This window comes from Xenopus laevis, chromosome 2S (genome assembly GCF_017654675.1).
Source record: "Xenopus laevis strain J_2021 chromosome 2S, Xenopus_laevis_v10.1, whole genome shotgun sequence".
NCBI lineage: Eukaryota > Metazoa > Chordata > Amphibia > Anura > Pipidae > Xenopus > Xenopus laevis.
The window spans coordinates 97,125,715-97,151,250 of NC_054374.1; the positions used below are offsets into that span (position 1 = coordinate 97,125,715).

At 38.5% G+C, this 25,536-nt stretch overlaps 1 protein-coding gene across 2 annotated transcripts in view; it reads left to right on the top strand.

Annotated features, from left to right (window-relative positions):
- The first annotated feature begins 11,633 nt into the window (after positions 1-11,633).
- gpm6b.S (glycoprotein M6B S homeolog) overlaps positions 11,634-25,536 on the top strand; it is an 89,190-nt gene continuing 75,287 nt past the window's right edge. Inside the window, exon 1 of one of the 2 annotated variants that reach the window (XM_018248118.2) lies at positions 11,634-11,775. In XM_018248118.2, coding sequence (XP_018103607.1) covers positions 11,772-11,775 — 4 coding nt within the window. In that variant the 5' untranslated portion in view covers positions 11,634-11,771. 2 annotated transcript variants of the gene reach the window in all.

Consider the following 25,536-nt stretch of genomic DNA (forward strand, 5'->3'; position numbering starts at 1 on the left):
ATTATGGATCATTTGGATAAAATGGTGTCTATGGAAGAAGGCCTTTCCCTAATTTGGAGCTTTCTGGAAAATGGGTCTCTGGATAACGGATCCCATACCTGTACTGTATATTTACATCCCATCAAGTTTCAGAATTATTAGGCCCCCATCAGAATTATGGGAGGGTTATCTACCATAAAATCCAAGTTAAGCAAATATATCGACATTTTTAGTAGATTTATGGCACGGTGAGCCAGATTACAGAATAATCCCTCTATAACAATAATTCTAGATAATAGATCCCACATCTGCTATATGGATATACTGGGTTTATTTCTAATAGTACAATTTCTCCATATTCAGAGCATCTTGCACCCACTCCCCTCTCCCTCCAAGCACAGCCTATTATATAAACAAGAGGATGCCAGTCAACCCCACTGTGCAGCTCTATGAAGAGAAGCTGATGGGGAGGGTTGAATAAAAACTTTATGGGGCATTGCAGGTACAGTAGAGGGCCACTAACTGTACATAAATTTATAGTAATAGTCCGTGACATGCTAATTTAATAATACTGGGTGTACTTACAGTATCATTCCTCCAATATACTGGGGCTGGGAGGGGCTTCATTGATCATTATATTTAAAAGGCATACACACTTTATTATGGACCCCTAATAAAAACAATTATCACAAAAATCAAACTTATTTTTGTTCAATAAAACAATGTAATATTTAGTATAGCCAGAGCAGTTCTGATTGATATAAACAAAAACATACTGTATGGAACACAAGGCATGTTGATCACCGCTGTAATAAAGCATCAACTGGATATTCAGTGCTTGTTGTTATAAAGTCAGAAGACCATCGCCAAGAAAGATGGAATCTCCTTGTCTCAAATTTCAGTTGTGTCATTTCTTGAACCCTAAACCCAGAATGCCTGTAATATAACCTATGAAAAACCCCACAACCTAGAATCTTTCAAGGGATGCAGATATTTCTGTCCTATATCTGTAAAGAAAAATAAAATTTCCCTTACCGTATTTAATTGTGCACCTTTGTGACCAAACAGTACTGACAGCTGTTACATGTGTGCATATTTACCTATATTAACAGCTCTGTGCAAGCAAAGATGACCCTGTGTACCAAACCTACTGCCGCTGCCGTTAATGATAATTAACTGTAGTCTGTCTTGCACATGTGTTGCAGTCCACAGCATGAACTGTTGATTTCAAGAAGGACTCTGTCACTTCCAACTTTACATTACTTCTCACATTTTCATCATTTATCAAGCCATTTCCATTTTACACTTTTAAGACAACAGTTCCCTAAATATATGCTGCCAATACACCCACATATCCCTCTGTGTTCAGTACTATTAATCTAATTAAAACAAATTATTTTCTGTTCATATTCAGCCATCAGTCATGATTTCTTCTAGAAAACGTGTATAACATCACATATATGATGGTACCATGTCAAGTCAGTTAGTGTATACAAGACAAATTATTTTTCTTTCACGGGGTTGTGTTTTCCTTGCAATGAGTCATTTCTCATCACTTGCCAGAATATCATAAAGAGATCTGCTGTAGCTACAAAACACATACAGGGGGAAGCTGACAACTTGTCTCTTAGCAACAATGTTATTATACCTATATTTTGAAGTGCCTACATCTTCCACTGAAATATACCACTAGGAAAACTGCCTTGTAAACTGTTGATAAGAAGCATTCATAATTTAAAGAAGTTAAAAAATAAATCTGGGCACAAAACCTGCCTTTAAGGGGCCTAATTACTAACATTCAAATTTCTATTTTTCTCACAAATATCTTTAAAAAATGTTTTAATTTCTTTAAAACTCTTCAAAAATTCACCTTATACACTCCATTTGGTTATGTTGTAAAACCAAAACATTTTGGGGAAAAGTCATAAGATATTGGACCCATGTTGCCGGAAAGTGATACCACCTCCTATAAACAACTAACAAAACCTGAAAAATAACTGGCAAAAAGATTGTCAGCAGTAGCTAGGAAAACGATTGTAAAACAATGGCTCTCACCTGATATACCAGACATTACACTAGTAAAACAGAAGTTACACCAAATATTCCATATGGACTGGAAAGAAACAACACTACATAAAGACAAATCTCCCAAAAATTCTTTGAAACCTGGGAGACATAAATACACTCACTCCCAACACCCCTTAAATATCTCACATACTTTCCAATACACGACCTCGTACGACACCGAGACCATACATAATAATCTGTTATTTGTTGAAGCACAACAATACCTTCAAAATACAAACCGAGAAAATAACTTAAGGTGGCCATACACGGATAGATCCGCTCATTTGGCGATGTCGCCAAACGAGCGGATCTCCCTCCGATATGCCCACCTTGAGGTGGGCAATATCGGGCTGATCCGATCGTGGGCCCTAGGGGCCAACGATCGGATCCTTCACGTTCGCAAACGGGCGGTCGGATCGTGGGACCGCATCAACGAACAGATGCGGCCGCGATCCGACGGGATTTTTAACCCCATCCAATCGAGATCTGGCCGACTTTCGGCCAGATCTCGATCGGGGAAGCCCGTCGGGGGCCCCCATACACGGGCCAATAAGCTGCCGACTCTGTCTGTCGGCAGCTTTTATCGGCCCGTGTATGGCCACCTTTACTTACAAGAACGCCCTCCAGAAATCAACATTTAAATATCCTATTGGCACAACCACACCTATAAAGAAAAAGAACAAGATGTTAACTTTAATGGCTATGAGTAAAAAAAAAACATTTATACTCTAAAATATGTTAAGTTGTATGTTACTATGACATATTGAACTCTATATACCAGGCATGTCCAGAGTCAGGCCCGGGGGCCAAATGCTGCCCGGTTTCAAATTTACACAGGCCCTCAGCCTCCATTATGAAATTATTAATAATTCAGCCTGCCAGCACAGTGCAATCAGGAATCGCCTAGCCGTAGCAGTTTTATTTGGGCACATAAGTGAAATGATTCGCAACTTGATCTATACTGCTGCCTGTGTGCTGAAGGTGTTAGCAATAGACAAGTACTGGCACATAGTGACGCGCCACTTCACATACTTCTTTAGGGCTGAAGGTGCAATAGATGAATTGACATGCCACTACTGTAAACTAAAGAATTATGCGAGAGCAGCGCGTCACTACGTGCCAGTACATGTCTATTGCTAACACCTTCAACATTCACATTGTTGAGCCTTTGTGCTTTTTATATTCATAAAGTCATTTAATAACTTTCATGGCATTCATGGTCTTAGAGAAAATTAGTTTTATGGTGGTTTCAAAAACCTCTAAAACAACTAAAATTAGAATGTTGATAAGTAAGCCTCCACGTGTTTAGAATGAGGCCCCTTGGATTGCCTAAGCTACTGCAATAGGTGCAATAATGGTTTATTAATGTCCAGCTGTAACATTATATTTAGCTGCTGATATGTCATTTATAGTAGACTATGTGGCTGCAGTATGGACTGAAATGAAACTTGGGAATGTTTGAGAAGTCTTGAAAATCCTTATGTCGGAGTATTAGGTAGATTCCCATTCAAAGATACACTCAGAGGCTTGCCTGTCTACAGTCTTGGCTGCCAATGGATCATAAGCAGGGTAGTTTTACAATAGCTGGAGGATTGTAAAGGGCAGTATACCCTCTTGTTCAACTTAATTTTAATGAATAGGGTTTGTGTTGAACCTTCTTTTTCCCTTTTGTGGGCAACAAATCTCCTCTGAATGCTTCCCCAGTAGCTAACATGCGAATCACCACTGGTGAAACATTCATGGTGCCGATACTTTTCAAAGCAGCCTGGGACAACTTCACACTGTGTATGTTTTGCCCAGTGCCCATTTGCATGTTAGCTGCTTCGAAGCATTCAGAGGAGATTAGTAGTCCACGCTAGAGGAGATTAATCACTGGGCGACTAATCTCCTCTTCTGTCAGTGCCCCTAATGAGGTAGATTATTAAGGGCACAAACTATGTACGATGATGCTTTCCCAAGGTCCTGAACTAGGGACTGATGGAAACCCCAGTACAAGCCCTGAACTAATGTTAAAGAAGAGGGAATACTGTCCCTTTATGGGTACACCTTTTCTTTTTTTTTTAAGCTTGATTCATTCTTGCATTACCATGCACTCTCTATTTTCTAACCAAAGGCAATAAACACAAATATGAATCTGTTGCATAGAAGAGGGGAAGCCTAATCCAAATGCATATACTGTATATACAATAATCAATGTGATTCAATTAACTATTTAAACAAAGCAGTAAGAAAATGAGAAATATTCATACATCAACTTTAGTGCCAAAAGCACTGGTACCTTTGTTCTGTAAATTGCAGATGATGTTAATACAGAGAAGCAAAATGAAGTCTGAGTGCCAAGAAACCATGGGAACAACATGAATACAGTTCATTGATCCAGTCCCTATGAAATCTATTGTCAGACAACAAGTGCATGACAACAGCCTTGAAATAAGAAGCTCTTCTAACCCACCCAGAGAAACTGACACTGTTCAGCAATGTGACTTGCCAGAGCCCCAGGGAGTTTTTAATCCGACGCTATAATAACTGTGAAATGGAAGAGGAGATTCCTAAATGGATTGTTTTGTTATGAAATGTTTAACTTTCCAGATATACCTAAGACGGATGTGTAGTTATTTAACAAGCCATGGATCATGATTTTTTTTCAGAATTCTGAGAAATATACAATAATGCTGGCAACTTTGTTTTAAACATATACATAAAGAACTGCTATGAGAATGGAAGTCTATCTAGGGCAATTAAAGCCCAACGAAAGGCTCCATGAATATACAAGTACTCATGACTCCAATATTACTCCCTTAAGTTCCATAACTCCACAGTCTGTGCCAAGAGCCCTGCTGGTGAGACCACTGTAATCTTTCCATACTCTTGTCTAGAATATTCAGTAAGCACCAACACCAGCCAACACCAACTTATTAAACATGCAACAATAATGGGAACAGTACCACATTTATTTAGAAAAATAAAGAGCAAGGGGTGATAACTTCAGACAATTCATCACTACAGGTACAGTTACTGTGGCCAAGTAGCCAAAGTAAATCTTTTATTAGCAAATTTTCAATCTATTTGCCTTGCTCTTCTGCCTCTTCCCAGATATTAAATTGGGATCACTGACCCCCAGCACCCCAAATAAATATTGCTCTGTGAGGATGGTATTATTGTTTTGTTTTATTAGTTATCTTTCTACTCAGGACCTCTCCTATTCATCTTCCAGATTTTCATTAATTCGCTTCCTGGTTGTTAAGGTAATGTGGATATGTTCTGCCGATTTTATGGTAGAAATAAATCCAACATCAAACTTAAGGATTACACACTCAATTATAAATGTATTTCCATCAAAACACTCACATATCAGCAACTGGCCAATTGCTGATATGTGAGTGTTTTGATGGAAAGAAATTATGGAAAGAAATTGCTGATACGCATTTTTGACTTTTTATAATTGAGTGTGCAAAACTTATGTTTGATGTTGGATTTAATGTACAAGGAGGCTTCATATGGGTGGTCTCCATGGAATTAGCACCTCAGCATCAATTAGGGTGTGTGCCTTCCAAATGATAGTATTTTATGGTAGAAATAGTCTGTGTGGTTACATAGGAGGGTGAATTATCATTTCTGGCAGCACCCAGTCTAAAAAAATAAGTTTTGGAATTCTTCATTGAACCTGTCTCCTTCATTAAACAGTGTGAGAATGGCATGGGCATGTCTGACCATACCAGCCAAGGGGCAGCATGGGACAAAGGGAGGCTAAGAGTATTGAATGAATGAATAGTGCAGGTACAAGAGCCATTAGTGGCACCTGAGAATGGTTAGGGTTGTTAAACTGGGATAGACTGTGTAGGGCCCTGGTAATTTACTAGCTAGGGAAAGGGAGGGCTTTACAGACACTTATATATATACCCTACAGTGTCCGCTATAATCCTTTCATTACATAGACACTGGGCTGGAGAGTGATATTCCCATCCCTTACAATATTAATTTATGTTTATTTAATGAAACTAGTCGATAATATTTTATGTAATATTTTGAGGCGTTCTGTGCCCCCCTTCACATTAGGGTGGATTGCAATTCAGTTGTGTCAGAACAATATATAGTGCATTGTTTGCTGAGCCTAAACATACTGTATTTATAATCTATATTTCCATAATAAATATTATTTTAAAACAATTAACAAGAATGCAGGTAGATCCTCAAGACATCTGTCAACTGTAAAACAATTAGTATTTCATACTGGACAGCAGTAGAATTTGCCATATCCCTGTCTGTCAGCCAAAGATTGGCCAGGATGTTGTACCAGTAACTTGGCATTTGGTTCTTTTGTCAGTGACCTGGAAGCCACAAATTTGACTTTATACTGTTTCTAGTTATCCAGATCTAGCAAAAATGTTACTTGATCTTCTTAGTTACTGGTTCTAGGAATTGTCATCAGATAACAAGCAGGACTTGGAAATAATCACTACTGAGTCATTTGTGGTGATGGGGAGGTCAGGTTGGGTCAGACATGAAAGTGTCTCAAAACTTAAGGGAGGTCAAGCATTTTGCAGTGGCCCTATTGACAGCTCCTCTACCCCTCTCAGTTGTTCCCAAGTGTCAAAAAGCACAAGTAAAAACCCTTAAATTCAGCAAGGCAAGCATCACTTTAACATTCTTGATTTATATACCCTTTCATCCAAATATGTAACCAGGTTGATAAAAGACCCAGAGCACAAAACAAGTGCACACTCAATGACAATGTTATTATTAACAAATATGTGATTTTTCTTTTTGTGCCAATATCCCTCCAAAAATTGAAATATTATTGCAACATATAGATGTATTTAGCATACCCCCAGACATGATTTTACAGTGCCCTACACAATGTGTCAGAGAGAATGTCAGATCCTTAGGTGCGTATGTACAAAAAATACTTTTTGTACTAATTGATAATTTTTATTTAAACTATACAAACAAATTGCCTGGACATGCAAGTACAGGTATGGTATTGGTTATCCAGAATTCTCGGGACCAATTGTTTTGGACTCTCTCACCCAGAGTGGGCCTTCGCAAAGTGGAAGAGGAAGGTAAGGGTGTTGTACAACCACACCTCTCTTGCTGCTATACAGAAAAATAAAGACAAAGGGCATAAAGAAAAAGGGCGCCAGAGGTTCTTGCAAACAACAAAACAGAAAGTGCTTATTGAGCATCCACAGGGTTTACACAAGGCACAGTATCTCAGAGGCAAGTGGTACAGGCAACATCACATGCAGAGCGTAACACAGGGGCTGACACTCCCCTGCGGACAGACTTGGCAGGAATCTCACTTCAATTCTGCTACCCCCCCCCCCCCGTAGTGGCCTAGAACACCGCAGGGAAATTCTCTATCCTGATTCCCTCTCCACACAACAGGCAATATGGCCTGGGAGAGATACCTCCAAAACTGCCACTACTCCTATGTTGGAGCTCAGAACTGCTCATTTTAGCTCATCCCTAACTGACTTGAGTACTGGTACCTGAGCAACCCCTGCCACTATCTAATGCCTCATTCGCTGGGCCCTGTACCCCAACTTTAACTCAGTCCATGCTAGCAGTGTTGGACTGGGATGTCTGGGGCCCACCAAATAACCTTTGCGTGTGGGCCCTCTCACCAAATTATTTTTCCATTTTTTTCTTCATTAAGTTTTTTTATTATTTTAATCACTTCTCCTTACATATTATCATCCTTTCTTCCCTCCATTTCCTCTCTTCTCTCTTAGAAATGGGGAAATGGCTGTAGTATAGACATACAAGGCAAATAATTGGGTTAGCAGAAGGACCCACTGATACCTGGTATCCCGGTGGGCTAGTCTGACACTGTATGCTAGGGTTGCTATCTTTTCAAAGTTGTGAATTCTAATTTGGAAGCCTGGACAGGCAGTTTTCACCCGGACAGCCCTTCCAAATAACCAGGCAGGGTCGCTCCGGCCATGAGGCAAGGTGAGAATCTTGCCTCAGGCGGCACGGAGCGGCCAGTTACCAGGGGCGGCAAAAAGCCGCCTCTGGTAACTTTAAGAGACGAATTTCCGTCTTTTAAAACGGAAATTCGTCTCTTCTAGCGAAGCGAGCGCAATAGCGCTCACTGCACTAGCGATGCGGCCCCTCCTCCACCCGCTCCGACGCTGGTAGTTAGAAGAGCGGAGCAGGAGGAGGGGCGGCATTGGGGCTGCTGCCTCAGGCGGCAGCAGCCCCTGAAACGTGCCTGTAACCAGGCTGTCCGGGTGAAAACCTGACAGGTAGCAACCCTAGCCCATGCCCAGGCCCAACGCAGACATCTACCCTTTTCCTAAGGCAAAGAGGAAGTGCCACTCCTTTCCAGCACTATATCAAAGTGAAGCAAATGGTCACCCTACCTGCTAGCCAATAGCATCCATATGCACTTATTTAGATACATTCCCTTCTGCGCAGCAACTAAGGGAACTGAACCTGTAGGGATTTAAAACCGTAGCGGCTATTACTATTATTTTTTAGACACACTTTTCCACCAAAACACGTTAAACCACCAAATTGTGTCTAATAAATGAAAATGCAATTCTAAGCAAATATTCATTATCATTTTCAGTGGTTTTTAAAGGTATCTGTAAATATAATTGATATTTGCTATCTAGCTATTCTGTGCTCTGTTGGGTCTGACTGTTAAAACAATGATGCAGAAGTAAAGCTGGCCATCGACTCAAAGATCCGTTTGTTTGGCGACATCACCATACGAGCGGATCTTTCCCCGATATGCCACTAATAGCATGGCTATATCAGGGGTAATCCGAATATCGGATAATCGGATTACGATACGCCAAGGGGCTCAGACGGGTCGGTCGGGTTAAAATCAAACCTTCCTGATAGATATCGTGGCCATCTGAAGCCCCCATACATGGGCAGATAAGCTGTCAAATTGGTCTAAACGACCGATATCGGCAGCTTTATCTGCCCGTGTATGGCCACCTTAAACTGAAAAAACATGAACGGCATCGCGGGAAATCTTGGCTGGAGAAGAAATTACATCTGCTATATTGTTTCTAAAGTCAAAATCAATCAATCATCAATAAAAAGTAGCAAAAGTAGCAATAACAATAAATGTGAAGCTTTACAGTGCATTTGCTTTTAGATAGGGCCAGTGACCCCCATTTGAAAGCTGGAGAGAGTCAGAAGAAAAAGGCAAATAATTAAAAACTATAAACATAAATGATGAAAACCAACTGAAAAGTTGCTTATAACTGGCCATTCTATAACATACCAAAAGTTAACTTAAAGGTGATCCACCTCTTTAAAAATTTAATTTTGAGTTTAGTACATTGAAACAAAAATATTACATAATTTCAGTGTGGATTTGTTATTTGGTAAAATGAAATCACTGGTCATGAAAATGAACACTTTTGCAAGGCCCTGAATATCATGAGGTAATATTTCAAGGAAAAGCAGAAACAGAAATCTATAACTATAACTTAAAATCTGAGTATACCATATCAGAGACTGGCAAACAGTTTTCCAAAAGCCCTTTCCTGGCATTTCTATCCTGAAAAAATTTTACTTTTCCAAGAGATTCTGTAGTATTTTGCCTGGAATTTTTTTTCTCACAAAGAACATCCTAAACTTTTTCATAACATTTTGTCAGTTTTTCCCTAGAGAAGCGACTTTTCTCCTTTTATTTGCATTTTGTTCTGGTGTTTTTCTCCCAGGGAAATTTGCCGTTTTCTCAGAGATGTTTCCTAGTTTACTGTACTGGTGACACTTCCATGGGAATCATTTGAGAAACAGGGAAACGATTAAGACAAAAGGCCCCATGTGCTGTTGGTTTCCCACAGATGAAGTGTGGGAAGTACAGCTGAGTTAAGAGTGCTGGGGAGGGGAGCAGTATGCAGAACATATACAAAATCTCTCACATAAGATTCTCTATTGTGGTGTAATATCTTGGAGGTTATTGGGGTGAAGTCCTCATATTTAAAAATTGCAAAATGTGCCATCTTTGTTTTGTATGTCAAAGAACTGACCTATGGCAACATTGAAGATTAATATCTCCAGAGATCTCCAGAGATGTTGCCCATGGCAACCAATCAGCAATTAGATTTAAACAGTCACTTAGACATTAGAAAACAAAAGCAAAGATCTGATTGGTTGCTATGGGCAACATCTCCGGAGATATTTGTCTCCAATGTTAGTAAACATGCCCCAATATTAGGTTTGTGTTTAAAATATAGCCCTTTTGGTGAAGTCCCTCTTTACTTTTTGCATTGGTAGGGTTGCCACCTTGACAGGAAAGCCAGGCAGGACTGTGATGTCACAAGGGTGGGCCAGTGATGTCCTTTCACCGAGTCAATCTAGGATACAGTTTTCCTAATTTGGTAAACTGGGAAGACAGTTTTGACCCATGCAGCCCTTCTGAAACCGAGGCTAGTCCAGGTCAAAACAGACGTAACAAATCTAGTATCAGTTGTTGGTTGTTTTTTTCGGTAAAGCTGTATGTTCAATGTATACACCCATTTATATTCTGCAGAATATTTTAGCGCTTTATAAATATGTGATGATATTAATAATTCAATGAAGATTTTTGTTTAAATTCTCACACTGTTATAAACAGGCGATATCATATAGATAACATATATATGTAAAATCTTCCACTTTCTTGCACCTTATTATCCCTCCAGCTATAAGTTTGGTCAAACATTTCTCCTGTCCACTGACCCATGCAGCAAATCAGATGTATGCTTTCAATATACTTGGTGAACTAAATCAGTGAAAGATAGGAGCTGATTGGTTGTGTGTGGGGGTCAGCTCTGTGCCTTGGGCTTGAACTGCCATATGTTCCTGGTTTTCACATCAAACTTACATTTAATAATCATTGAAGAAACAATACATGTTTATATATTTAAGGGGTAGTTAACATAAAAAGTATTTTAATATAGACAGTTGGTATCCTAAGGCTTCATAACAGTAAAGAACTCCAAATGGATAAAAATATAATTAGGAGAGCACCAGAAAAGAAAGACAGATAAGTAATAAAAACAAAGAATAACAAAATGTTGCCTCATAGTTGGTTTGGTTTTTGGTTGACAGTATGGTTGTTACTTGTCTGATTTTGAACTAGACAATCTGTTTTTTACACAGGAGATCAAGTTCAAAACTGTAATTCAGCCACATTGGTCCAAAACATCATGGCCTTGCCTCCTGAATACCATCAGACTCACTCCCTCAATTCACTGTCTATTCAGACAACAATGTAAAGGTGGAAAACCCAGTAACAAGCGTCAGTGACCCTGACATCATTGTTTTCAGCTATATGCAAGAAATAGGAAAAACATGAATGCTAATAATATAAAAACACACACAAATTCAATGACAACCAACTTGCTTAAAACATGTCCAACTCTTCTATCAATTCTCTTCTAAGTGTAACGTACTCATAAAGTAGATAATGTATGGTTCATACATGATTTAATATTTAAGCTAGACAAAAAAGTATCTACCTCTTACGTCAGGTTTCAGTACGGTTCGTGACGTCATGTTGTCCCTCCCCAGACGGTTGATGTTCGTGACGTCACTGACTCCCCCCTCCTTTCCATGCGCTGCAGAGATTCTCAGGCAGTTCGGGCAACTACAGCTCCTATGAAGTGAGAGCGAACGGTACAACAATCAGCAGCATAAGCCCGGGGCACAGAGGACGTTCTTAGACAAAGCAGAACAAGGGGAAAAGGACAGATCCCGATAAAGAAGGAGGCATCATGGGTAAGTGAGCTAACTAAGCAGCCCTCACCTTAGCACCCCTTCCCGCAGTTATCAGCTCCCCCGAGCGCTGCAGAAATTTGGTTTGTGCCGCAACAGTTTCTTAATGGAACAGCGGATGTTTTATAGAGAACTTTGCAAAGTTTCGGTGAGGATGATTTGCCTCTGCGGGGGGGGGGGGGGTTTTGTGGTGCCCTACATATTGTAGTTCTCTGGCAATATACTCAGCCTGCAGCTGCAATGAAGCGGCGTGTGACATGCAAGGGAAACTGGATCAGTTGGGCTGGGAATTGTTTCCTACAAAACCTCTCTGAATGGAACATGCAATGGAATTGCCTTAAGAACCTAAAAAATGTGTCCAATTGAACAGCGCAGCTGTTGCACATTCATTAGTTGCAATTAAAGTAAATTCGAATAATGAGCCTTTCATATTTAAAAAAAATAATTCCCAAAACACCCAGTCAATAAATAACTGTGTGGGATGTGTCCCATGATATTCTATGTTAGGTAGCGCCTCCTTTTTCATGACTTGAGGTAAATAGAATTAAATGTGTGATATAATATGTGTGTCTGTGTGGAGAAATTGCTGCCATTCAGTCACACACAACACAACAGTTCTGCAGTTGGGGGCAGAGTTACTAAAGGGCGAAGTGACTAAGGCTGGCGACGATTGGCCAGTTTTACCGCCCGCAGGGACTTTGCCGATTTACTAACGGGCACAGGCGTCCCTTCGCTAGCGAAAGAGATAGACATTAATGGTGATTCGCACTCTTAACACCAGGCGATTTTTTCGCTCTGACGAATGGACGTTACTACGCAAATTCACTAAAATGCAGATTTTACTGAACGTTGCCTCAATCGCCATACTAGCCTTCGCCAGCTCAGACCAGGCGAAGTGCATTGGAGTTCATAGTTCTTCCTCAATCATCTGTTACTTACATCATATTCTGTGATTGGAAAAACTTCTAAGTTCAAAAAACGCTGGCGTCTTTTCCTGATTGACTGCAATTGTCCTAAAAAAATATTTTTGTGTAACTGGTTTCCCCCATACATTTTCTAACCTATGGAACATTATTTTACAGTGGGCTCATGTGTAGGGCATTATAACAACTCTATTGAATTTATTAAGGTTCCCTGGACATGTCTAGTTATCAGTGTCAATGTAATTTATTAGATGCAACGTGTAACATAAAGAGGTCCATTCAACTTTAAATTTCCTGCCGTATAAATATATATGCAAATTAGCCTGAGCGCAAGACCTCTAACAAATTAGCGATAGCTAGAATTGAATGCTAGCGCATCTTCGCTTTGAGTTGCTCGCATTCCGGAAATTTTCCAGCGTCAGTTGGCCCAGTGAATTTTCATCATTGCCCCAGCAAATTTTCGTCTGGCGAAGTTTTGCGATGTGTGAGAAGCCGTCACTGGTGAATTTTCGCCGCTTGGTAAATTTACCAAGTCTCCATGACAAATTACAAAGGATCAGTGACCGTTAAAAGAGTTTCCCATGGCTCATTCTGGATGGTCTCTCCTAATGATATCACACCCCCTCCCCCTTTTAGAATTGCTATAAAGAATTCCTTTACACAGCAGGTTTCTGACCTGTTCCGAACAAAGTCATAAGTTCCTGATGTAACCTTTTTTTGGAGAGGTGGAGGCTATTGCCTGGTTTTAGAGTAGGGGCAAAGGGAATTATGAGTTTGTGCAGAGGGGTCTCAAGAGATGAAAGATGAATACAATTGGAGTAATTTGATTGATCTGGCACTTTGTATTGTCATTTTGAATGTGCTTTAAAACTATTAGTGAGAAGCAAGTATATTCATATGACAAGCCTACAGAAGTTTAGCATTTAAAGGGGTTGTTCACCTTCCAAACACTTTTTTCAATTTAGTTGTTTTTAGATTGTTCCCTAGAAATAATGACTTTTTCCAATTACTTTCCATTATTTATTTTTTAAGTTTTTTCCAAAATCTAAGTTTAAAGTTGAATGTTCCTGTCTCTGGTGTTTGAGTCTGACAGCTCAGTAATCCAGGTGCAGATTCTGAACTGTTACAATTTTGCAACATTTAGTTGATACATTTCTCAGCAGCATCTCTGGAGTATTAGCAACAATTGTATCAATTCTAACAGCTGCCTGTAATGAAACCCAGAGATTCTGCTCAGCAGGGACAAAGATAAGAAATGTATCAACTAAATGTATCAATTTAGAACAGTTTACAGGATCGGCGACCCCCCCCCTCCCAGAGCTGCTTCAGAAGGAGAGAAATGACACTTTATACTTCAATATTAGAAAAACCGTGACACATAGAAAATAGAAAGTTATTGGAAAAAGTTGTTATTTCTGGTGATCTATCTGATAACAACTAGTTGTTTGAAGGTGAACAACCCCTTTAAGCACATATTTCCAGAGGCAGAGCTACAGCTAATGCAGCAGGTGCATTGAGACCACATATGGTGGTGGTGGTGGGGGGGGGGGGGTTATGTGGAAGTTCTGTGCGATTTTCCAGTAGTTACCTGTTAAATAGGGACCACATAGCTGTGCACTTGTCAAATATATGTTTTTGTTCTGCCCTTAAATCTATATGCAGTATACACACCAGTTTCTGTTGCTGATCATCAGTGCTTCATACACATGCTCAAAGCAGCATTTATATTGGAACTGTTTGGTGCTCCTAACCAATAATGAAAGTTAAATCATCAGGCACATCTGGGCTTAGCGGTGATTTACTTTATGTTCTTGTAGTTCTGGGTAAGGTTCCAGCCAGGATACTCTCTTGGGTTCAGTTTGTATTTCTCCCAGTGGTTGCATAGGTTCCCTTTGGGTCTGTTAACCTTCCACAGTACAGATATATTCCAGCAGGTTAACTGGATCCTGATTTATTTTACCCTGGTGTGTGATATTGATAAGTAATTTGGATTGTAACTAACTCTGATTTAGGGACTAATGCGAAGTATAAACAATACCTAAAAGCACAGCATATGTTGGGAATATATAAGTAAAGGATGCATTTGCATTGGTATATAGCTAGTTATTACCAAGACAAACAGAAAAAAAACACAAATGGCTGATAATAAGAGTTATCATGCCAATTCTGTTTCCTATTATTAACTAGGTTATTAAAGATGCTTGTCTGTGCCCATTAAATCTATTAGTATCTTTGTAATTTAGATAAATTGCTTCAAAGTTGGAAATACTTTCAATGGGCCAGAGTTGCTTGAATTCTCCCCTGAGACTGAGCTAATTTAAGGCTAAGGGCACACTAGGCGATAGCGCCGCGATTTGACTCGCGGCGACTTTTCGCCGCGACTTTTAATCCGCAATCGCTGGGGAAACTTTGGCGCTGGCGTCTATGGGGAATCGCGACAAATCGCCAGCGTAAAAACACACGCGGCGATCTTTTTTCTATTGTCGCTCGAAATCGCCTAGCGAGGCGATTTCGAGCGACAATAGAAAAAAGATCGCCGCGTGTGTTTTTACGCTCGCGATTCCCCATAGACGCCAGCGCAAAAGTTTCCCCAGCGATTGCGGATTAAAAGTCGCGGCGAAAAGTCGCCGCGAGTCAAATCTCTGCGCTATCGCCTAGTGTGGCCTTACCCTAATATGATGTAGGTTCTTTTCATCTGAGGTAATTGGAGTACAATATACTGACTATTAATGACAGAAGATAATGGCCAAAAGTTACATTAAAAAGAATGGGATGCACTCTAGTATAGTACTCTACTCTAGTGTGTGTGTGTGTATATGTGTATATATATGTGTGTGTGTGTGTGTGTGTGTGTATATATCATCATCATTTATTTATATAGCGCTGTAAAGATACGCAGTGCTTTTTGTGTGTGTGTGTATATATATATATATATGTATATATATATATATATATATATATATATATATATATATATATATATATATATAGCTACCAAGCTGTAATGCAGACAGTGCTGCATTTATGTAAATACATCCTGTTTAATAATATTTTAATTGACTACATATATCTACCATAGTCGTCCTTTAACTGCTGCGTTGCTGCTGACACAGAACAATAATTCATATTGAATGAGTTTGTAATTAACTGGTTTCCAGATAACAGATCCCATACCGGTACTCATAAGCATTCAATGTTGCACTTTATTGCATTCAAGTTTCATTGCATTTTTTTTAGATGCAACATGTGCTAACGACGCAAGATCAAAAGACAACTGGACATAAAAATATATGCAAACACAATACATTAATTTTTTCACTCTCCGTTGAAAACACAGAAAATGGAGTGTAGGAACCATAATGGAGTAACCTGTCAAACTTGGCATATGCCTTAGGACATATGATGCTAAGGGGTGCAATATAATAGAAAGGGCAAAGTTTACCCTGGTCTAGTAACCAACAGCAACCAATCAGATGTTTGCTCCAGTAACGTAACTAGAGGGGGGCGGGCCCTGGCAGCCGGGCCCCCGCCCCCTCCATAAGGCCCGCATTTCAGTGGCGCGCGGGTTGCCGGGGGGCCCTTAGGGGGTGCGGGCCCTGGCCTGCTCTCACCCCCTGCTCCCCCGGTAGTTCCGCCACTGGTTTGCTATCAAGCAGTAGATGATGTTGCTAACCACTTGCTATATATCACTTGATCTTGTATCACATTAAACCCATGTGTCAGTAGTGGAAGTGTACATTATAAAGTGTGTGTTGTACCTATGGGCGTTAGGTGCCATTCCAATGTTTGGGGGTGTAATTGATTTTGATAAAAAATATTAGCATGCCAACCATATTAATTTTTAATACTGGATATTAATTATCCTATATTGTACTTCTAATGATCAAATTTGTTGGTGAGACATCAATACTTGGTTATGATCCAGATGAGTCTTAAATTAGCTGTAGAACTGAGTAAAAAATATGCAAGCTTATTTTCACACATTACTATGTATAAAATCAGGAGACGTGTTCACAGGCAAGTGACAAGTGGATTGACGTGCCATTTCCACATTGCAATCCAATTCTCCCTGCACTGAGTCCCTCACAATCTGTTCCCGTGCGGAATTTCATTAGCTGGATCTATTTCTATAAAGATTTAAGAGGGGGCGCAAACAAACTGTTGGGCTTTTCCCCCATGAAATGTATAAATCTGAGCCAGTTATAAAATAAAAGTTTCAGTTAGGATGACTGTGTAGTTAGCTGGATGATTAGTGAAATTTGTAGATCAGCAATGGCTTGAGGGGCCTAGTTCAGATATCACTGATTTATATCCCTTCCCAGAAAAAGGCCACAGACTTCTTGCACTGACAGAGACCAGTCTTCTCTAACTATGTCCCAAGTAAAACAGCTGACTAAAATAAACTGAAATCTTGTCAAAAATTTTTCATAAAAGTTTTTTTTTTTTTTTTTTTTTACATTGCAAGTTTAGGATCTGACAACAGGGTTGTTACCCTGAGCAAGGCGTTTTCTGTACTGAAAATTACAGCTGTGCCAATGTAGTAATAAAGATCAACTTGCGTTGGGTACTCTTTGAGGAAGAGGAGTTGTCTAGCTTTGAGAAAGTACTGACACTGTTATCCCTGCTCTCCAGTCTCGCATGTCACCATTATTCTTACGCTTCAAGTAAAGCTTCTGCTTATTTTTATAAGGCACCTGTTTTTTTTCTCTGTAAGGTTGTAAAAACCAGAATGTGTTTTATGTGCTGTATGTTGCAAGTACCAAAAATAAGATGAAGACATGCCCACTGGGAGTACAGAAAGGAAATGAGATGAACATAGCATTTTGTCTGTGCTTGATCCTATATAAGTGGGTCTCATGAAATTGCTTCGGTTTGTCTGTGTTTTATGAGCTCCTATCTATTTTTCACACTGTGAGAAACTTGTAGTGCACATATGTTTCTAATTAGACAAGCTTATTTGTACATTGTCAGGGTAAGAATTGGCATATGGTGACAGAATGTGGGAAATTAGTGTATCTATCATGTGAAGCTGATATTTGCAGTTATGTACAAAAAATACATCCTCCCACCTTTGACTAGCGTTGTCCAATTATTCCATTTCATGATTATCTGATATACAATATATCAGCAGGCGGACAATAACAGGATGATGCCATACAAAGATTTCCATCCCTTGGCAGACAGGATGCAGAAAATGTACGTTGGTTTTGATCATGAGTATTCTTTATCAAGGATACAGTGTAAAATTTAGCACTTATTTAGAATGATCTATGTCTTTTTATCCATCATGTGATAGCTTTAGTTTCCACAGCAAAAAATGTCTGCCTGCATATGTGGGAGGCTTCCATATGGGTTTGAGTCAAATGCAATGAACTTGCAACCAGTTTTTGGCTGTTGTAAATCAAAAGGATTTTAAAGGGGTGGATCACCTTTAAGTTAACTTTTGGTATGTTATAGAATTCTAGGCAACTCTTCTTGGTTTTCATTATTTATATTTTTATAGTTTTATAATTATTTGCCTTTTTCTTCTGACTCTTTGAAGCTTTCAAATGGCTCCCTTCTAAAAAACAAATGCTCTGTAAGTCTACAAATGTATTGTTATTGTTACTTTTTATTACTGACCCTTTTATTCAGGTCCTCTCTTATTTATATTCCAGTCTCTTAATCAAATCAATGCATGGTTGCTACAGTAATTTGGACCCTAGTTACCAGATTGCTTAAGATGCAAATTGAAGAGCTGCTGAATAAAAAGCGAAATAAATCAAACCACAAATAATAAAAAATGAAAACAAATTGCAAATTGTCTCAGAATATCACTCTAGACATCATACTAAAAGTTATCTCAAAGGTGAACAACCCCTTTAAATGTTGTTGGTCCTTATCCATATTTACATTGGAGAAATTTGCCCCTTCATTCTCCGTATTTCCATTTTGCAATGTTTTTGTGTAATACTGGCCTATACAGTATGAGCTTGCCATATCATCCCAGCCTTGTGCTTTGTGCAGTTGCTTTGTCTGTGGAGGAACAATTACATTGTTTGCATAAGAATTGGTGGACTGTGATGGAATGTGCTTGGGAATGAAGATCTGACATATGGATGTTCTGGAGAACAGTTGAAATCTTGAACTCTGGCCTCTGTAGGCAGTCCAAATCCATCCATCCAGTGCCCATACAAAACTCTGCATGCATGAAAACCTTCCTACTATTTTCAAATGAAACGTGTGTAGGTAGTTTGTTACTGAATCTGTAAACAATGGTTTTAGTGCACCCTTTCTAGTTATATATGCCATCTTTGTTTTATAGATCTTTGAATGGTCATAAGACTTTCTCAGGGATACAAAAGTATTATACTTTTGATGACTTTGCGTGGACAAAACCCTTTTTAATATTAGCTCTGCGTAGTCATCTGTAACCTTCCGCTCAAAGAAATATGAAATATTTGTAAAAACACGAATATAGTCATGTCAGAGCTTGCCTGCCTGCTGCTCAGTTTGTGTCAGTTTAGTTAATTCTCCAGCTCTTTCCATATACAGCCTTTAAATTCTGTCTCTTCTACTATTCATCTCTGTTAAGATGGCCACACCTAGGCCAATATTGTCTGCCAGCTCTGCCACTACATTTACTTGTTTATTGGATTAAATCAACAGCCTGTCGGCAACTACATCTGTCCCTTCTTCTGACTGGCTTTGCATCTTGTTTCAGATATATTACTACAGATTACTACTTTCCTCTCCAACCCCTGATTTTGAAACTAGCCTGGTTATTGTTTTATATTATGCCTCAAAAGGGTCTATGGACATCTCCCTTTATTTGAATACTGTTTGGGCCCCTTGCAGAATGTGAGCCACTTCACCTGAAGAAGCAGTCATTGGGCCTGCCTTTACCTTGACCACAAAGTCAATGAGTAGAAGCAATAAACAGACCATTTGCTTCAAAGCTTAAAGCAAGTTCTAAAGCAGTGCAAGCACAATCCTACCAATTTATGCATAATTTGGCTGTAATACGACAGCCTGGGTAAATGCAGTGCTATTTTATGCTGCCACAAAGCTTGCCATGCCTGAAATTCAGCACTGCAATATATTGTACATTTAGTGCAAAACCAGATTACACTTGATAGGCAAACATGAATATCATGTTCTGCTGCCTGTCTAATTATTTTTCATTGTCCTTCAACTTTCTTTTACAAGGCAACAACTAGTTTCCATTGGTTTGTTATAAGTAAAAATGTTTTTTATTCGTAAAACAAAAATAATTTAAAGGTATAGAGCACAAACTGAAATAAAGTGAGCTGAAAAAGTCACTTACTTTGTACAGTGCCTTGTAAATCCAACACCCTAAAGGAGATTTGGGCAACCAAGGCTGCTGGGAAGTATAGCACAACAACACTTGAATACTACCTAACTTTGATTATCCTTGGAGACTGTACTGCAAAGTTTATTTGTTTGTTACTTTTGTTCATTACTCATTTGGGTTGGGGTTTTTTTGTGTTTTTTTTTGCTTCACTATACCAAGAAGCCTTTTAAGGCTGTAAAGGGAAAATTGGCAGCTTTTTGTGATTGTACGTGTTATTTGATTTCTAAGGAAGCACATTGTGTTATGTACATTTTTCGTTAAATGCCGATTCTACATTTTTTAATAGTAAAACAGTACAAAGTGTTACTTTTTGTTAAAAAGTAGAACTTTTTTCCTTTTATTTATTTTCTATTTAAATAAGCCATGTGTTAAATGTGCTATTCCTTCTTAAATTTCTGAAATTTGCAAATGCAGAATGCTAGTTTTAACAGATGGCAAATTTTAAAAGAAAGTTTCCCCTACCCCCTTCTCCCTTTTCACTTCTGAATCACTTTTTCCTCATTGCCTGTTCAAAGTTTGCAAATGTTAAAATTCATAAACAATGGTTTCTGTAGTTAGTATTCGCTGACAACTGTAGCTTAAATATTTCATCAACAGCTTTTCTGATATTTTGATTCCAATGTAAACAGTTAGCCTTTGGCTTCATTCATATGTGATGCCAAAGCCAAATTCAGTTTGTCTGTAACTTGGTAATATAGTTGTAAAATGTTGCCCTTTTGTTAAAACAAGACATAGAGCTAGCCAGCAGTCTTATGGATTAGGGTACAAAGAAGTTGTCAAGCAAGCTGATGCCCTGCTGTGAATTCTAATATGCAAGTGCTGTGAGTTGCATGTAAATAGCCACATAGAACACACACAAGAAAGCAACCAATGATTTATGCTTCAGAATTAGAATTTGTGTCCAATCTCTAAGCCAATTATTTTGCCTCTATCAAAATTTAAATGTTAATTTGTTCTGTTTTTTTTTTTTTTTTCACTCATTTTACACTCATAGCGCATTGTGCTTGCTTTCCAAATTATTCAAAAGTTTCATTTTCCTAGCAAAATCATTAAAATGGGAGTACAGCAATGTAAAGCCTACAAAATCAAGTAATGTCTGCAGATAAAAGCACAAGTATGCTTAACCGACTTAAGAAGCTCCTTTTTTGAACCACACAACGGCAAAATGCTTTTTCAGACTGTAGGTGCATTCAGTCCTTTACTTGCCCTTGTGACTCCTTGCTTAAGGTAATTAAATACTGGGCCAGCAAATACTACAGTGCATATCTAGTGGGGAATTTGTAGCATTGAACCTATGCTCTGTTATTCCATAACCATGTCTTCTTCCTTTCATTTTATATTTATGCAAACTCTGTGCATTATGTTGAAGGGGTCCTCAATTTAAAAACTTGGGGTTGTTTTCTCTGGAAAAAAGGCTCTTGCGAGGGGACATGATTACACTTTACAAGTACATTAGAGGACATTATAGACAAATAGCAGGGGACCTTTTTACCCATAAAGTGGATCACCGTACCAGAGGCCACCCCTTTAGACTAGAAGAAAAGAACTTTCATTTGAAGCAACGTAGGTGGTTCTTCACAGTCAGGACAGTGAGGTTGTGGAATGCACTGCCGGGTGATGTTGTGATGGCTGATTCAGTTAATGCCTTTAAGAATGGCTTGGATGATTTTTTGGACAGACATAATATCAAAGGCTATTGTGATACTAAGCTCTATAGTTAGTATAGGTATGGGTATATAGAATTTAATTAAAAGTAGGGATGGGTGTATGTATGGATGCTGGGTTTTCATTTGGAGGGGTTGAACTTGATGGACTTTGTCTTTTTTCAACCTAATTTAACTATGTAACTATGTAATGAAATAAAGTTTAAGCAATGTACTTTTATTTTCTGCGTGTTTGACTCTTGCAACTGTTACAGAAGTGATTTCTGCTCCAGGTCTATTAATCAGACAGCTTCTAGTCTGAATCAGATTGTATTAACAACCAGGTAGGTACTGATCTTTCTAATTGCAGTTGCATTTGCAAACAACTTAAATACCATTAAACGTTTTAAATTAATTTGGAAGTTGCATATAATATCTTCATTATGCAAAAAACTTTAAAGGAGACATATTTTAGGAAAAACAAGAATGTGGCAGTGTATTATACTCTTTTAAATATAGAAGAAAATTAGTGTTTCGGGCTGATTTATTGTACATTTTTGCAAAAACCCCACTAGTCCCGCCTATATTTTCCACTTCCTGCTGCCTCTTTTCTCAGGTGGCTCTCGGCACACTGCACTGTAGGATAGGAACCAATCAGCAGCTATGCTGACATTATAGGAATCTGAAGCCTGCCTTTGCTTGTATGACTTGTAGGGCTGTGATAAGCTATCTCCCTCCTACTGTGCCTTTGGCAGGGATTTATACACACCCACACCTCATTTGAAACACAGACAGCACCTGTAGTAGATCTATTGGGAGCTCCAATAGAGGGGTTCGTTTTGAAGATAATAATAATTTTTAGCCCAGAGTAAAACCAGCACCATATATTATTCATTATTGCCTACAAGTCCTAGTGTTGCCTACAAGTCCTAGTATTTGGCTAATCCCAGACCAAATTCTGGGTTCTAGGCATCCCTATTTATAATAAGGATAATATGTATACCATCTTTATGGTTATTTGTAATGCATACCTTTGCATGTTTAGGAAAATATGACTTGGGTCTAGCACATAAGAAGTCTAAGGGGGCTTTCCAAAACAGGAAAGACACATTTTAAATCGAAGCATTGTTTGCAGGACTTCGTAAAATATAGGGATGTGCTGTTGTGTGTTTTAAAATGTATTGATTTTTTTTTACAGTATAAGCAATGTTTCCTCGGTTCTACCGTGTTGTGTATAATGTTATAACAATTGTCTGTACTCCTCAAGTTATAAACTGACTCTTGGTTTAGCAGGCTGCAGGAAGATTAGATAATAGAAAATACTCCTTTAAATCATGTTTTATAAAGGGAGATCACTACTTTTTATGAAATAATGTAGCTGGATAAAGTCTGGTTTTGGTTAGAAAATAATCATCCCTCTTGGATGACAATGTTGCATTATTTGTACATAGAAGTCTTTGTCCTCTTTGTTTTAAAACTCTCATAGTTTTGTAATCTAGACAAGCATCTTTTTTGTATGTGGATAATGAAAGCATTGACCGCCTAAATGACTGGATATGCTTATATTTTCCATTGTTTTTAGATCATTGTGCCAATATTTTTGTTCATTTCTGAGCTGAAAAGAAATGCTGCAATTCCTTGGAATCCATTTAAATGTTATTACTAAATGCTACACTAAATGAAGTCTTAAGTCAAAAATCTTGTCTAATAAAGGGATACTGTTATGGGAAAAAAATATTTTTTCAAAATGAATCAGTTAATAGTGCTGCTCCAGCAGAATTCTGCACTGAAATCCATTTCTCAAAAGAACAAACAGATTTTTTTATATTCAATTTTGAAATCTGACATGGGGCTAGACATATTGTCAATTTCCCAGCTGTCCCTGGTCATGTGACTTGTGCCTGCACTTTAGGAGAGAAATGCTTTCTGGCAGGCTGCTGTTTTTCCTTCTCAATGTAACTAAATGTATCTCAGTGGCACATGGGTTTTTACTATTGAGTGCTGTTCTTAGATATACCAGGCAGCTGTTATCTTGTGTTAGGGAGCTGTTATCTGGTTACCTTCCCATTGTTCTTTTGTTTGGCTGCTGGGGGGGGGGAAGGAAGGGGGTTGATATCACTCCCACTTGCAGTACAGCAGTAAAGAGTTATTGAAGTTTATCAGAGCACAAGTCACATGACTTGGGGCAGCTGGGAAATAGACAATATGTCTAGCCCCATGTCAGATTTCGAAATTGAATATAAAAAAATCTGTTTGCTCTTTTGAGAAATTAAATGGTAAAGAGAACTGGGGAATTTGTGGAGCGCAGTCACATCTATGTGCTGAATGGAAAGTGAAAGTAATTGTCTGCACCACCTCTATGCCTAAGCCATAGAGGAGGGGCAGACTAGAGGGACAGTTGAGATTTTTAAATGAGCTTAAAAACAGCTATGAATGCTTTAATAAAAAATAGAAATTGGATTTCATGTTTAATTTGAAAAGGACTTTTATTTTTTTATTATACCGATTTTTGTGTCTGGGTGACAGGTTCACTTTAAAAGTCACTAGTAACATTTACTGTGTACGTACAACTTTGTACAAAGGACACAGTAAACATGAGCATGCAGAAAACAGATTTTAAGAAACCACCCCAAAGAAAGTTCAAAGGAGATTGTGTCTCATACCCTTTCTCCATCCATTTTTCCATTTATTGTATTATAAGCTCTTTAGTGCAGGGTTGTATTCTTAATCTGTATGTTCATTATAAATAATGTATATATTGTAATAGAAGGGCTGGGCAAATAGTAGATGGTGTGTATGTTTCACCAATGGTGAAGCAATGTTACATGGACTAGCTTCAGGGAAAATGTGTGGTATTGTAGCAGGTAATTGCTACATTTAATTTGCTGTCTTAAGAATGCTGAATAATGGGTCCCTGGAGTCTATACCAACCAGAGTTTACAGCTGATCAGGTAGGTAGTCGTTTGGATTAGTATACAGCTGGGCAGGAGAGGCCTGATCCCTGGTAAATAGGGCTTTTGTTTGGGAGTCTGGCTGGCTGTGCCTGGGGAAGCAAGAGCTGCAAATAAGTGCGAGAAACTGCTGGAACTTTTGTGCATTTCCTAAAAAATTGTGTTCTGTTTGTAGAGGCTTGTAGAATGCTATATGCAGAGGGTTGTTACTTTCTGTATTTGATAGTGCCAAGTTGGTGTAGGTTTTATTTTGTTTTCCCTTTTACTTAATAAAAATTGCGCTATTTTGTGGGTGTCATAGCAAGAGTGAGCCCGGTTTGCTTCAGGAGACCAACATCCTGCTACCTATAATTCCTACAATATCTATTTATATTATTGACATGGTCTAAGCTTATGTTGATAAATTAGATACCAAATTAGTTGTAATTTAATGGAAATTGATTTGCAGTTCCATCTTTTATTTAATAAACTTTGAAGTTTGCGTTTAAAGCCTTTTAAAATATTAATTGACCATAACGGCAAAGTAGATGCCATAATCAATACGGAAGAGATTTATTTAACATAGTCATTGTGTTTAGAGAGGTGGTGCGGCATTCTAGCCTTGGGTAAGCAGTAGAAGGCTGACAAGAATAGAATAAAATGAATAAAATGCAACGTTGTAGCATTTGCCTGTGTATTTTATTAACACCAGAGAATCATATAAAGTGGCAAAGAAATGCATCTAAAACTATTTAAAGGGGAATGCCGCAAAAACATAACTTAAGCTTTTTGAAAAGTAAACATAATTTCAAGCAACTTTGCAATTTTCATCACTTAAAAAAATATGCAGACTTTTCATGCTCTCCTTTTTATCTGTCTGACTACTTTGCTGAGCTGGCTGACTACTGTTACTT